Source organism: Oncorhynchus mykiss, chromosome 3 (genome assembly GCF_013265735.2).
Source record: "Oncorhynchus mykiss isolate Arlee chromosome 3, USDA_OmykA_1.1, whole genome shotgun sequence".
Lineage (NCBI taxonomy): Eukaryota > Metazoa > Chordata > Actinopteri > Salmoniformes > Salmonidae > Oncorhynchus > Oncorhynchus mykiss.
This window is the reverse complement of record NC_048567.1, coordinates 20,993,122-21,008,880: the sequence shown is the minus strand read 5'-3', so window position 1 is coordinate 21,008,880 and position 15,759 is coordinate 20,993,122. Positions and strand designations below refer to the sequence as shown.

Genomic DNA, 15,759 nt, shown 5'->3' with positions numbered 1-15,759 from the left:
TCGCTACACTCGCATTAACATCTGCTAACCATGTGACAAATAAAATTTGATTTGATTTGTACAAGGTAGATACATGAGTAGTCTATAGCCTACAATAATGTAATTGAATGTGCTGTAGTATCATTTATTTAATTGATGAATACAAATTGTAAAATGGGGATGGTAGGCTACTTCACTCGGTGAATACTGAATATATTGCCATCTCCGGGAGTATGTTAATGACGGCTTTTCAGCTGTTAGTCAAGATGTAATGAGCCAGAGCAACCAATCAGCATCACTGCAGCTGTTCTACCCACCACCCACACTGATCTCCCTCCACAAGCAACCACATCCTCTTCTCCTGTTCAACTAATTTGCCACCACACTAAAAATGACTGTACATATACCCCTGTGCCCATCTCAGTGTAACTTGATCCATCCAAGGCCTTAGCTGGGTGCATAAAATGTGACAAGGCAAAGCAAAGCACAATTGCCCCAGCGTCATCCGGGTTAGGGTTTGGCTGGGGTAGGTCGTCATTGTAAATTATTATCAAATGACTTGCCCTGTTAAATAAATCCTTCAATAAAAAAAATGCTAATAAAACATGACGTGTCTAACTTGCACCGTTATGCAATTATTAGGAGCCTAGATACGCTGCTACTGCATTGACCCCCCCATTTGTTTTGTACACTGCTGCTACTCACTGTTAATCTATGCATCGTCACTTCACCACTACCTACATGTACAAATTACCTCAACTAATCTGTACCCTTGCACACTGACTTGGTACCGGTACCCCCTGTATACAGCCTCGTTATTGTTACTTTTTATTATCTGGTAAATATTTTCTTAAACTCTTCTTGAACTGCACTATTGGTTAAGGTCTTGTAAGTAAGCATTTCACGGTAAGGTCGACACTTGTATTCGGCGCACGTGACTAAGTTTGATTTGATATAGCTAATCCTGGCTACCAATGTCCTAGTATTAATTTATTGAGGCAAGCAGATCAGAGATGCCATGTGTATGCGACACACATATGTATGAGAATATCTTTGTTTTATTTGGCTTATTTTGCCTCCCAGGTATTCACATTTAATGCATGAATACAGTTGAAGTCGGAAGTTTACATACACTTTAACCAAAAACATTTGAACTTAGTTTTTCACAATTCCTGACATTTGAACCAAGTAAACATTCCCAGTCAAAATCAAATCAAATGTTATTTGTCACATACACATGGTTAGCAGATGTTAATGCGAGTGTAGCGAAATGCTTGTGCTTCTAGTTCCAACAATGCGGTAATAACCAACGAGTAATCTAGCTAACAATTCCAAAACTACTACCTTATACACACACAAGTGTAAAGGGATAAAGAATATGTACATAAAGATATATGAATGAGTGATGGTACAGAGCGGCATAGGCAAGATGCAGTAGATGGTATCGAGTACAGTATATACATATGAGATGAGTATGTAAACAAAGTGGCATAGTTTAAAGTGGCTAGTGATACATGTATTACATAAAGATGCAGTAGATGATATAGAGTACAGTTTTACGTATACATATGAGATAAATAATGTAGGGTATTATATTATTAAGTAGCATTTTTTAAAGTCTTTAGGTCAGTTAGGATCACCACTTCATTTTAAGAATGTGAAATGTCAGAATAGTAGAGAGAATGCTTGATTTCAGATTATACTCCTTTCATCACATTCCCAGTGGGTCAGAAGTTTACATACACTCAATTAGTATTTGGTAGCATTGCCTTTAAATTGTTTAACTTTGGTCAAAAGTTTCGGGTAGCCTTCCACAAGCTTCCCACAATAAGTTGGGTGAATTTTGGCCCATTCCTCCTGACAGAGCTGGTGTAACTGAGTCAGATTTGTAGGCCTCCTTGCTCACACATCCTTTTTCAGTTTTGCCCACAAATTCTCTATAGGTTTGAGGTCAAGGCTTTGTGATGGCCACTCCAATACCTCGACTTAGTTGTCCTTAAGCAATTTTGCCACAACTTTGGAAGTATGCTTGGGGTCATTGTCCATTTGGAACACCCATTTGCGACCAAGCTTTAACTTCCTGACTGACGTCTTGAGATGTTGCTTCAATATATCCACATAATTTCCTTTCCTCATGATGCCATCTATCTTGTGAAGTGCAACTGTCCCTCTTGCAGCAAAGCACCCCACAACATGATGCTCCACCCCCATGCTTCACGGTTGGGATGGTGTTCTTCGTCTTGCAAGCATCCCCTTTTTCCTCCAAACATAACGATGGTCATTATGGCCAAACAGTTCCATTTTTGTTTCATCAGACCAGAGGACATTTCTCCAAAAAGTACAATCTTTGTCCCCATGTGCAGTTGCAAACCATAGTCTGGCTTTTTTATGGCGGTTTTGGAGCAGTGGCTTCTTCCTTGCTGAGAGGCCTTTTAGTTTATGTCAATATAGGACTTGTTTTACTGTGGATATAGATACTTTTGTGCCGGTTTCCTCCAGCATCTTCACAGGGTTCTTTGCGGTTGTTCTGGGATTGATTTGCACTTTTCGCACCAAAGTACATTCATCTCTAGGAGACAGGATATTGACCTCATCCCGTCAGTAGAGGATGCCTGGTTATTCTTTAAAAGTGCTTTCCTCACCATCTTATATAAGCATGCCCCATTCAAAAATGTTTGAACCAGGAACAGATATAGCCCTTGGTTCTCTCCAGACCTGACTGCCCTTGACCAGCACAAAAACATCCTGTGGCGTACTGCATTAGCATTGAATAGTTCCCGCCATATGCAACTTTTCAGGAAACTTAGGAACCAATATACACAGGAAAGCAAAGGCTAAGGCTTCCACCTGGCTACCCCTACCCCGATCAACAGCTCTGCACCCCCCACATCCACTTGCCCAAGCCTCCCCCATGTCTCCTTCACTCAAATCCAGATAGCTGATGTTCTGAAAGAGCTGCAAAATCTGGACCCCTACAAATCAGCTGGGCTAGACAATCTGGACCCTCACTTTCTAAAATTACCTGCCGAAATTGTTGCAACCCCTATTACTAGCCTGTTCAACCTCTCATATCATCTGAGATCCCCAAAGATTAGAAAGCTGCCGTGGTCATCCCCCTCTTCAAAGGGGGAGACACTCTAGACCCAAACTGCTACAAATCTATATCTATCCTACCCTGCCTTTCTAAGGTCTTTGAAAGCTAAGTTAAACAGATCACTGACCATTTCGAATTCCACAGGTACCGTCTCCGCTATGTAATCTGGTTTCTGAGCTGGTCATGGGGGCACCTCAGAGACGCTCAAGGTCAAAAACTATATCATAACCACCATCGATAAGAAACAATACTGTGCGGCTGTACTCGTAGACTTGGCCAAGGCTTTTGACTCTGTCAATCACCACATTCTTATCGGCAAACTCAACAGCCTTGGTTTCTCAAATGACTGCTTCGCCTGGTTCACCAACTACATCTCAGATCGATTTGACACACTGAACTCTGAGGGCCTGTTGTCCGGACCTCTGGCAGTCTCTATGGGGGTGCCACAGGGGTCAATTTCTCTGTATACATCAATTATGATCGCTGCCAGCACCTGCCCACCATCACTACTCTGGACGGTCACAGTGCCATCCGTTTTGTCACCAAAGCCCCATATACTACCCACCACTGCGACCTGTACGCTCTCGTTGGCTGGCCCTCGCATCATATTCATCGCCAAACCCACCGGCTCTAGGTCATCATAAGTCTTTGCTAGGTAAAGACCCGCCTTATCTCCGCTCACTGGTCACCATAGCAGCACCCGCCCAATGGAAGGCGTTCCAGCAGGTATCTTTCACTGGTCACCCCCAAAGCCAGTTCCTCCTTTGGCTGCCTTTCCTTCCAGTTCTCTGCTGCCAATGACTGGAGCGAAATGCAAAAATCACTGAAGCCTCATAGCTCCCTCACTAACTTTAAGCACCAGCTGTCAGAGCAGCTCACAGCTCACAGATCAACTGCACATAGCCCACCTGTAAATAGCCCACCTCATCCCTATACTGTTATTTATTTTGCTCCTTTGCACCCCGGCATTGAAATTATATGTTTACTCTGATGCCTGTTTATTCATAAAAAGCAGAAGATGGTAAATGGCATTAATCGCAATGGTTAGCCTATGCAAATTAATAGGTATACATTTAGCCTAATTGGTAATAAATATGACGTGGGGGAAAGTCAGGATCCTAGTCAGGCTTTTGTTTGTCAATTCCAGATTAAATATAGGTCTACACGTGTATCAAATATGTAAGCAATTGTGTGCTAAATCAATGACAAACAGCTTAAATGTTCAGGATTCATCATGATCTGTGATCAAAACAGGCTGGGATTCTCCTGAATAACGTTTGTATCTATTAAGGTGTTTGGTCGATGAATAGACCCATACCGATTCTAACTTTTTGGTATGTTGCATAGCTCTACATTATGAAGCATTTAATAAACCAACCACATTTTCCTGTGATGTTTAGGCTGCGCAAGACCTTCAATAGGTTAGTAGACTGGAAATAATTGTGGAGTTTATCATTGTTACAGCCTAGATCACTTTATAAAATATGGACTGTTGCTTTTCCTATGACTAAGCAAACAAGTGGTAACATATGCTTTTTGCACTTCTCTATAACAAGGCCGAAATCCTCACATATCCCATCAATTCAAACCCTGCTTTTAACCATAAGACATCCCCACAGAAATGTATAGACGAAGGATTGCATGGTGACAGTGATTGTGTCTGTTAATACCTTAAACTGGGAAGTGGGGGAAAAATGAGGTCAAATCATGACATCATTGATTTTCAGGTCAGAGAAAGACGCCAGTGTCATGTCTTTACTATCATTAACTGAAGACTTATTTTTTATCAAAGATTCTCTGTAATTAGCATTTGGTGATTAACTAATCAGGCAAATGTAAATAACTAGGAAGTCGGGGCACCAAGGAAAATATTCAGATTCAAGTTATAATTTTCCTAATATAACTTTTCAGATATTTTATTTCTGATCAATTAGTCTTCTGATTAATGATTTATTCTTTATTTTACCTCACGTTAGTCTCATTCCAAACGTCGTAAATTGTTGGTTATCTGCACGAACCCAGTCTTCACTCTGAGTCATCCATACACTAATGGTCTTAAATCATTTATTTATTAACTAACTAAACAATCACAGAAGTGCACACACAAACAAACAAAGTAAATATGGTTACAAGAATTGATAGGGGAATGTGCCCTAGTGGGCTAAACCGGCATAGCGGCTTGTTGTACAAAAGGGAAGTGGGGGTTGACTGAGAAAAGACAACAGTTGATAATTATAACAATTGAAATGCTAATCCTTTGCACATGAACGCTCACTCATTCAGGAACAATTGCAATCAATATATATATATTTACGCTCAGTGTGTCGTCGGGGTCTCTGTTGAAAAGTTTGTTTCTGTTAGAGAGTATGTCCGCCCTCTCTGACGTGGTTAGATGGATAGTTCAGAGTGACATTCATTAATTTCGTTATGGATAGATGTTTTGGCAGTTGTCGGTCTTTGCGTTCAATGATACTGAATTCCTAGCTGCAGACTAGTAATTCATATCAAAGACTTGTTCTTATTGTTGGTATCGATAGTCTAAGAGTTTAACCACGTGGTATGGTTAAAAGATTCAGCCATCAACTCAAATCTTGGCCCTCTCGTTATCGAGGTAAGCTGGTCTGCAACCTTTGTCCTCTCGTAATTGAGGGAAACATGGCCTGTTGAGAAATTCTCAAAGTGGGTTTTCTATTTGGAATTGCGGAAAAGGGCCTGTCCCAGGATGCCCGACCCTAGCTGGGCTCATGGGCAGTCCTCTGATTTAGTTAAACTCAAAAAGGGAATTGGAGTTTCCTTCATTAAACAGTCCAAAATCACATTACACAATTTTACAAACAGTATCATCCTCACTCATTCATCTTATACAACAATTAGATGTAAACATATCTGAGGCTATTATATAAACAGCGTTATGGTAATGTGGCCGTATTGTCTCCCATGAGATTCACAAAATTGTACCAAACGGACCAGTTCGTAGCTGGATTCTTCACCGATCTTTTATACCCTCTCCAGAACATAAATGTTGTTCGGACCTCAAGTTCTGTGAGGTGGAAGAAATTCCTTTGTTCTCTATGAAAATTCACTCTCTCTATACTGTGGCCATGAGGAGATAATCTCCTCCAGGAATTTACAACCTCTCTCTGACCACAGCAGCCTGGGTGTACAAGACAGGGAGAGGGGGATGGGGCTTGCTGTACCCAAAGAGGGCAACGTCATGACACCAGAGATTCCGAGTTGGATGACAGTCTGAGCTCGCCCCCCCCACCGAGTTCCCAGTTGTCTTGAAAGCACTGAAGTCGGAAGTCAGAGATTGCCAACTTCTGAGTTGTTTTGAATGCGCCACTAGACACCTAGGCTACCTCCAATAAAGAAATGGAAAGGGGGATACCTAGTCAGTTGTACAACTGAATGCATTCAACTGAAATGTGTCTTCCGCATTTAACCCAACCCCTCTGAATCAGAGCGGTGCTGTCTAAATTGAAATCCACGTATTCGTCGCCCAGGGAACAGTGGGTTAACTGCCTTGCTCAGGCAAAAAAAAAAAAAAAAAAAAAAAAAAGTTTGTCAGCTTTGGGATTCGATTTTGCAACCTTTCAGTTACTGGCCAACGCTCTAACCACTAGGCTACCAAGATGCCCTCATGTTTGTATTGATGCGAGAAATAGGCATATCTACACAGTAACGGTGGCTGCGAAATCAACTAGCTTAAATATTTTTTTGCATTGAGGTAATTTTAGCTAAATCAACATATGAAATTGATGAACTAAAACAGACACTTAAACTAACACATGCAGATGTTCATGGTAACATCGTTCATAATAAACTTACACGCAAACTGACACGTTATGTGACATGAACACTACGTCTACGTGAGACGTGAAAGCGTCGGCAGTTTGACGCCTTAGAAACAAACTTGTCTTCATTGACATTCCATGTTAATTCATGCTGTTATTTTATGGCGCTAGGAAGACGTTAGGTGACTTGTTGAGCTTCACAAGGCATAATTCTGGAATGAATCACCCACCATAGAATGCAGCGCAGAACACAACTGAAGAAAGAAGAGACAACCAACTAGTTACAACATCAGCGCGCGCTCTGGAAAGGCAGCTTGCCAGTTACAGCAGCGCGTCCCCTGAACGATAACGAAGAGGTAATGTTAGGTGAGAAGCCTGACCACGGAGATGGGGGTGAGAATGTGATGAAGCGTACTTCATGAGCTGTAACCGAAAAACTGGCATTTGGAAAGTTTGTGGTGAGGGAGAAAGTGTGGTGGATCAAGTATTAGCATTAGCATTGTTATGTATCTTGCTAGCTGGATTGAATTCTCCTTAGCTAGCCAGAGAAATGTTGAGCAACATTAGCCAAATCTAATAAAATTGAGTTTATGGTGTGAAAATTAGCCTGCTAATAAAGTCAGACAGCTAACAATAGCTAGCTAATGTTACATCAGATAAGTAACTTAACCAATTTGCTATAGTATTAACTGGTATATGACTTCTTGCCGTTCAAGATGCAGGCAGTATATTTGAAAAGGTCAAAGGTACAATTGAGCCCCCTATGAATTTACCTGACACCTCTGTGCACTCCTCCACCAGGTTCTCCTTTTACATCCTTCACTGTTTCAGAAGTGTGTAAAGCCCTGAAAGAAATTGATGGGAAAAAAATCCCCTAGCCCTGATGAACTAGACCCCCGCCTCCTACACCTAGCTGCAGACATCATTGCTCCCCCTTAACATGTATTTTTAACCTCACGCTTGATGTTAAGGAAATCCCCAAGTTATGGAAATCTGCTTTTGTAATGCCTCTCCTGAAAGGTGGAGATCCTTCGGTGCTTGACAACTATCAACCCATATCAAAATTGTCTGTATTGTCAAAGGTACTGGAGTCCTTAGTAGGCAGCTAAAGGTCTACATCCAAGAAAACAACATCTTAAATGGAATGCAATCAGGTTTTAGGTCTGGCCACAGCACTGTTTCAGCAACATTGAAGGTTTTAAATGACAGCCACTGTGCTCTTGATAAGAAGTTACATTGTTTGTCTGTTTTTATTGATTTGTCGAAGGCTTTTGATACTGTGGACCATGCTGTGTTAGTGCAAATGTTAAAATGTTGTGGAATTACTGGTCATGCTCTAGATTGGTTTATAAATTACCTATCAAATCGTACACCATGTGTAATGGCAGATGGTTGTACATCTGAGTCCATAGAGGTGTGCTCAGGTGTTCCGCAAGGTTTTATTTTGGGCCCACTGTTGTTCATTTTGTATATCAAGAACATTGGGATCTTATTGAAACAGCGGATGTTCATTTTTATGCAGATTATACTGTTCTTTATTCAAGTGGTAGTAGTTAATCTTTAGCTTTTGAAAATGCCCAAAGAGAATAAAACATACCACAGAATCTGTATGATTTAATGCTGATTCTAAATTTGGGAGAAAAAAAAGAATGGTATTTTCAAATGCCAGGCATGTTACAAATCATGTCATTGCTCCATTGGCTGGAGATACTATAGAGCAAGTTAAAGTGTATAAATATTTGGGTGTGTGGGTTGATAAGCTGAGCTTCACTGTGCATGTAGAGAACTTGATAAGGAAGCTCAAGCTGAAAATAGGATTTTATTACCGGCATAAGGCTTGTTTTTCTTTTGAGGCCAGGAAGGAGCTGGTATGATGTACATTAAGGCCTCAGCCACTACCCTGAGAGCACTTGATTCAGTGTATCATGCAGCCATCAGGTACATTTCAAATCAGAAACGTCTCACACAATTTCTACAGCGCTGTTGGCTGGTCGTCATTGACCTTGCCTAGGCTTAAACACTGGTATACACTGACTTATAAGGCCATATTGGGTAAAATGCTCTTTTATTTCTGTTCTTTTTTAGTCAGGTCAGTAAATAAATATCAATTACGGTCCCATTCTGACTGCTTCTAACAGTATCAAAAATTAGAACAGGACATGGTAGACATAGTTTTAGTTACTAAGCTCCGTGGTCCTGGAATTCTGTCAAACATTTTAAAACGTGATGATCTAGTTTCGTTGGAGTTTAAACACTTGATCGATGTATTTACCATAGAAGAGTGTCATTGTTTTTAGGCCAGCTGTTTTTAGCCAAGACGTTTGTGTTTTTAATGTACAATGTTTTTGTTGTACTGTATGTGTGTTTATAGTTTTGTTTAATGTTGTGTTAGTGTATGTAAGTAAGTTGTTTTGTCTGAAACATTGTTCCCTCTGCTGCTATTGGCCAGGTCTCTCTTGGAAAAGAGATGTTATCTCAATGAGAAAAAAACCTGTATAAATAAAAAGGTTAAAAAAATAAAAAATAAAGTTTTGATTTTTCACCTTTATTTAACCAGGCAAGTCAGTTAAGAACAAATGCTTATTTTCAACGAGGGCCTAGGAACAGTGCATGAACTGCCTTGTTCAGGGGCAGAACAACAGATTTTTACCTTGTCAGCTCAGGGATTCGATCTTGCAACCTTCCGAATACTAGTCCAACGCTCTAACCACAAGGCTGCGCGTTAGGTGCTTACTGGACCCTGGCAATCTGTGTAAAATGTTAACTAGCTTACAAACTAACCACTATCTGTTAACAAATGTTTTCCCTGTACAGTATGTGGTTAATTTTCAGAATGAGAGAATTAGATGAAAATTAGGCGTTGCTTGTTCAACAAGTGGATTTAGGGATCAAATGTAGCTGGAGCTGGGCCTGGCTTAAGCTGGATGCCACTATAGAGGTGAAAGGAACACCACACACTTTCCCTCTTTTGCTGGCACATTGTAGAACAGATGTCCACAGACAGAAAGCGTACAACGTAATGATGTGCACTGTTGCCCAAAAATAAGATGTTTTTTTCCCAAGTGCAATATTTGTGTGTGGTCACAAGCGTTCTATTATAAAGGCTGTCATGGCTAACTGCAATATTAGTGTATTGTTTGTTTCTCAAAACTTGAGTGTCATTTGCAGTAAAGTCTAGGCAACAAATAACATTGAATTGCTTTATTTACATTTTTTAGCTGTGAGTTACGTTCATATTAACCACTTTTTATTTTACACACAGAGACTGATCATGTAGATCATATTCTTTGTTTATTTAATTAGTTAAAACCTGCATTTCCCCCTAGCAAGGATTGTTTTGCATGTTTCAGTAGTTTGCATCCCAGGGGTTGAGGATGAGGCGTGAAGTGCTGGGCATTTTGTTATGACCTGCATTATATGAATTAGGTTCACAGAATTATACCTAGGAGAGGAGCGGCTTCTACAGAGGAACTTCGAATGTCCTGTCAGCTAGCTAGCTAACAAGCTTGTGTGTGCAGAGCAGCACCAGAATTTAAAAACACGTCTTACAATTTTTTTGTTAATAAATCCAACGTGAAACGGGATAACTAGGTCTATAGTATCCGTAACCAACGTTGAACAAGTTAATTCATTATTCTCTAGCTAATTAAAAAAACTCCCCATCTTCTGAATCAAGCGACAATGTAACATCAGTAGGCTAGAGGGAGAGGGGCAGGTAACCTTAAACACAGGCAAATATTTTCAGCTTCTAGGCAGATACTGATGGGCTTTGCATGAACGTTTTCTTGTGGGACTAGATTAACTGGTTCTCATGCTTTTAAAATAACGGGTCTGTTCTCCTGCCAAATGTATGACCATATTAGAAAGGCATATTCACCTCAGAATACACAGGCCAACAAAGAAATCGAAAACAATTCAATTTTGGTAACTCCCATATGTGAAATACCAGTGCGCCGTCACAGCAGCAATATTTGTGACCGGTTGCCACACTAAAAGGGCAACCAGTGAAGCACAAAAATCCATTGTAAATACAAAAGTACATGACCAAAAGTATGTGGGCACCTGCTCGTCAAACATCTCATTTCAAAATCATGGGCATTAATATGGAGTTGGTCCCCCTCTTTGCTGCTATAACAGCCTCGACTCTTCTTTGGAAGGCTTTCCATGAAATGTTGGAACATTGCTACGGGGACTTGCTCCCATTCAGCCACAAGAACATTAGTGAGGTTGGGCACTGATGTTGGGCGATTAGGCCTGGCTCGCAGCCGGTTTTCCAATTCATCCCAAAGGTGTTCAATGTGGTTGAAGTCAGGGCTCTGTGCAGGCCAGTCAAGTTCGTCCACACCGATCTCGACAAACCATCTGTATCGACCTGTCTTTGTGCATGGGGGCACTTTCATGCTGAAACAGGAAAGGGCCTTCCCCAAACTTTTGCCACAAAGTTGGAAACACAGAATCATCTAGAATGTCATTGTATGCTGTAGTATTAAGATTTCCTTTCACTGGAACTAAGGGGCCAAGCCCGAACCATGAAAATCAACCCCAGACCATTATTCCTCCACCAAACTATAGTTGGTGCTATGCATTGGAGCAGGTAGCGTTCTCCTAGCATCCGCCAAACCCAGATTCGTTCTTTGGACTGCCAGATGGTGAAGTGTGATTAATCACTCCAGAAAACGCATTTCCACTGCTCCAGAGTCCAATGGCAGCGAGCTTTACACCCCTCTAGCCGATGCTTGGCATTGCGCATGGTGATCTTACGCTTGTATGCGGCTGCTTGGCCATGAAAACCCACAGTTCTTGTGCCGACGTTGCTTCCAGAGGCAGTTTGGAACTCTGTAGTGAGTGTTGCAACCGAGGACAGATGATTTTTACACGCTATGCGCTTCAGCACTCGGCGGGCCTGTTCTGTGAACTTGTGTGGCCTACCACTTCACAGCTGAGCCGTTGTTGTTCCTAGTCATTTCTACTTCACAATAACAGCCCTTACAGTTGACCGGGGCAGCTCCAGCAGGGTAGAAATTTGACAAACTGACTTGTTGGAAAGGTGGCATCCTATGATGGTGCCACATTAAATGTTAAATGCCCATGTTAATTTCACTTTTGTTTATTATCTATTCCACTTGCTTTGGCAATGTAATCATGTTTCCCATGCCAATAAAGCCCTTTGAATCAAACTATTCCCCACTGTAAACCCTCAATTACTCCTGATGTTTAGTGTTTGTTTATGTGGTGAACTTGTGACACACATATCCTGATCAGTCGTACATTTTAAACAAACACACACATTTACATACACACACTTATCCAGCTAGTTAGAAACATGGTTATAGATGAAACCCTGAAGGCAAAATAGCTGTCGAAACGTTTGTTAAATGTATTGCATCGGAGGCACAGAGTGTGCGGCTTGTCTTTTCTAAGAAATATGGTTATAGTCAGCTAACTTTTCTGCCATTGTAACTTGAACTGGTCTGTCTTGTCCCCACAGTGTGAAAGCTGTCCAGGTTGGTGTGGTCAGGTCAGCTGATGACTGATCTAGGCTGACCTTAAGGCGGGGCTAACCCGAACCTGGTTTGAAGCAGCACATTAAAGTATTTCCTCTCAGTGTTCCTGCTAGCAGTTTAATGCACCCACCCCCCACCATCATCCCCTGCCCTCTTTCTCGCTTCCTCTGGATGTTTAGTGTTCTCGCCCTCTGGTTCTGTCTGTGTTTTCTCTGCTCTTTACCCAACAGCAGTGAAACATTAGCTGAGGCGTCTGGACAAGAGCACACACGCTTACTAGTATTCAGGTTCTGAGACGAGGTCTAGTGCCTTCATCACCTCCTCCAACAGACAGTCTGGAATAAAGCCGTTATCTAGAGGGAGAGAAAGAGACAATATTGTTCAGAGAATTTTAGTCCAGACACAATAAGGAGACAGGCCATAGACTCATCTGCAATTCTGTGTCTGTTTTCTGTCATTATCAAAGAGGGTGCCCCATTATCAGCAAGTCCCAGCGGCACTGAAACAGGACAGGCCTTCACGCAGACTGAACACACAGTTTACATTGTGCTAACAGAGGTACCTCATCACACACAAACACATACACATGCAAAAGCACGAATGCCGGCCTTGTCCTCTCCTCTGTCTAACCTACATTCCTCAGCTATGACTTCTCTACCTGAGAGAACCAGCTTTAAAACACTACCACGTGTGTACACGCATGTCCTACCCGTCTACTTAAAATACTAACATATGATTGTGTGCGCGCCACGAGTACAGTATTGTGTTGTACACACATACTGGGTAGGACTACAGCTGAATCATAGCTTTACCCTAAGTTTCAAATTCTGTGTGAAACACTAACGAAGTGGTGTGTTATTGCCTGCATGGGAGACCTGTGTGTGTGTTATTGCATGCATGGGAGACCTGTGCGTGTGTGTGTTATTACGTGCATGGGAGACCAGTGTGTGTGTGCGTGTTATTGCGTGCATGGGAGACCTGTGAGTGTGTGTGTTATTGCGTGCATGGGAGACCTGTGTGTGTGTGTGTGTGTTATTGCGTGCATGGGAGACCTGTGTGTGTGTGTGTGTGTGTGTGTGTGTGTGGGGGAGACCTGTGTGTAAATTATTGCGTGCATATGGGATGTGTGTACACTCTGGCGCCTCTCTTCTATAACACAGTGAACTGGGCCGACTCTAGATGCGACACTGGCAGATTTATAGGGCTTTGACACTGCTCTCAGCTCTGCTGGTTCTAGTGTGTGTATAAACATCCATATGGCGTAAATGAAAAATCTCACGAAACAGCAGAAACACATCTCAGTGTAGACAGACCTATCAATTTCTATGTTTCTCCCTCTCTGGTCTGAACGGGTCAGTGTTTTTACTACATATTTGGTGTGGAGGCAACCAGAACAGACAAGACTACTCTCAGCTGGTGGCGCTCACTTTGTTAGAAACTTCAACACAAACAGGCGCACACAACCCCTCAGCCACGTCAAGAGGCATATTGTTCTTATAAACACGAAACGGAGGAATGTTGTTTACGCTGTCAGAAATTATTCCTGCTGGAACACACACACACATAACAAAGACAGCGACAAACACACAAATGTGTCTGTGCAGGTTTGGTCCATGGGGTGGGTGGGTGGGTGTGTGTGTGTTATGACTACGGTGACCTTCAGCTGAACACACTCACACTCCAGCAACATGCATCACGCTCTCATTGTGTAGTGTGACAATCACACATGCCATGGGTAACTCAATCTCTCCATATATACTTTTGTGTGTGTATATATAATGTATGTGGACACCCCTTTAAATTGTGGATTCGGCTACTTCAGCCACACCCGTCGCTAATAGGTGTATAAAATTGAGCACATAGCCATGCAATCACCATAAACAAACATTGGCAATAGAATGGCCTTACTGGAGAGCTCAGTGACTTTCAACGTGGCACTGTCATAGGATGCTACCAAGTCAGTTCGTCAAATTTCTGCCCTGCTAGAGCTGCCCGGGTCAACTGTAAGTGCAGTTATTGTGAAAAGGAAAAGTCTAGGAGCAACAACGGCTCAGCTGCAAAGTGGCAGGCCGCACAAGCTCCAGAACGGGACCACAGAGTGCTGTAAGCGCATAAAAATCATCTGTCCTCGGCTGCAACACTCACTACCGAGTTCCAAACTTCCTCTGGAAGCAAAGTCGGCAAAATAACTGTTCGTCGGGAGCTTCATGAAATGGGTTTCTATGGCCGAGCAGAAGCACACAAGCCTAAGATCACCATGCGCGATGCCAAGCATTGGCTGGAGTGGTGGCGGCGAGCTTTGCACTCTGGAGCAGTGGAAATGGGTTTTCTGGAGTGATGAATCACGCGTCACCATCTGTCAGTTCGACAGATTAATCTGGATTTGGCGATGAGATCGCTACCTGCCCCAATGCATAGTGCCAACTGTACAGCTTGGTGGAGGAGGAATAATGGTCTGGGGCTGTTTTTTATGCTTCGGGCTTGGCCCTTAGTTTCAGTGTACAGAAATCTTAATGCTACAGCATACAATTATATTCCAACAGTTTGGGGACGGCCCTTTCCTCTTTCAACGTACCCGTGCACAAAGCAATGTCCATACAGAAATGGTTTGTCGAGAACTTGACTGGAGATATCCCTCTAGCACTGTGGGGACTGTGCTTTGGGAAAGTGGGTGGGGTCATATCCTGCCTGGATGGCCCTGTCTGGGGGTATCGTCGGAAGGGGTCAGAGTCTCTGACCCATCCCATCTCAGCCTCCAGTATTTATGCTGCAATAGTGTGTGTCTGGGGGCTATGGACAGTTTGTTATATCTGGAGTATTTCTCCTGTCCTGTATGAATTTACGTATGCTCCCTCTAACAAAACACGCTCTCTCTCTCTCCACCTCCAACAAACTCTCTCCCAGAGGACTTGAGCCCTGGGACCTTGCCTCAGGACTACCTAGCCTGATGACTCCTGGCTGTCCCCAGTCCATATGGTCTTGCTGCTGCTCCAGTTTCAACTGTTCTGCTTGCGGCTATGGAACCCTGACCTGTTCACCAGATGTGCTTCCCTGTACCGGAACTGCTTCCTTGTACCGGAACTGCTATTTTCAACTCTCTACCACACCTGCTGCCTCGACCTCAATGATCAGCTATGAAAAGCCAACTTACATTTACTCCTGAGGTGCGGATCTGTTGCACCCTCTACAACCACTGTGACGATGATGATGATGGATGATGATTATTATAATTATCACGATTCCCTGCTGGTCATCTATGAGCGTTTGAATATCTTGGTCATGTTCTGTTATAATCTCTACCCGGCACAGCCAGAAGAGGAGTGGCCACCCCTCAGAGCCTGGTTCTTCTATAGGTTTCTTCCTAGGTTCCTGGCTTTCTAGGGAGTTT

The 15,759-nt window shown here is 42.5% G+C and overlaps 1 protein-coding gene across 2 annotated transcripts in view; it reads right to left on the bottom strand.

Annotated features, from left to right (window-relative positions):
- mindy3 (MINDY lysine 48 deubiquitinase 3) overlaps positions 1-15,759 on the bottom strand; it is a 53,914-nt gene that overhangs the window by 13,477 nt on the left and 24,678 nt on the right. For both annotated transcript variants that reach the window (XM_021593061.2, XM_021593064.2), the window contains one exon: positions 12,649-12,724. In XM_021593061.2, the coding sequence (XP_021448736.1) occupies positions 12,649-12,724 (76 nt within the window). The remainder of the gene's footprint in view (positions 1-12,648; positions 12,725-15,759) is intronic.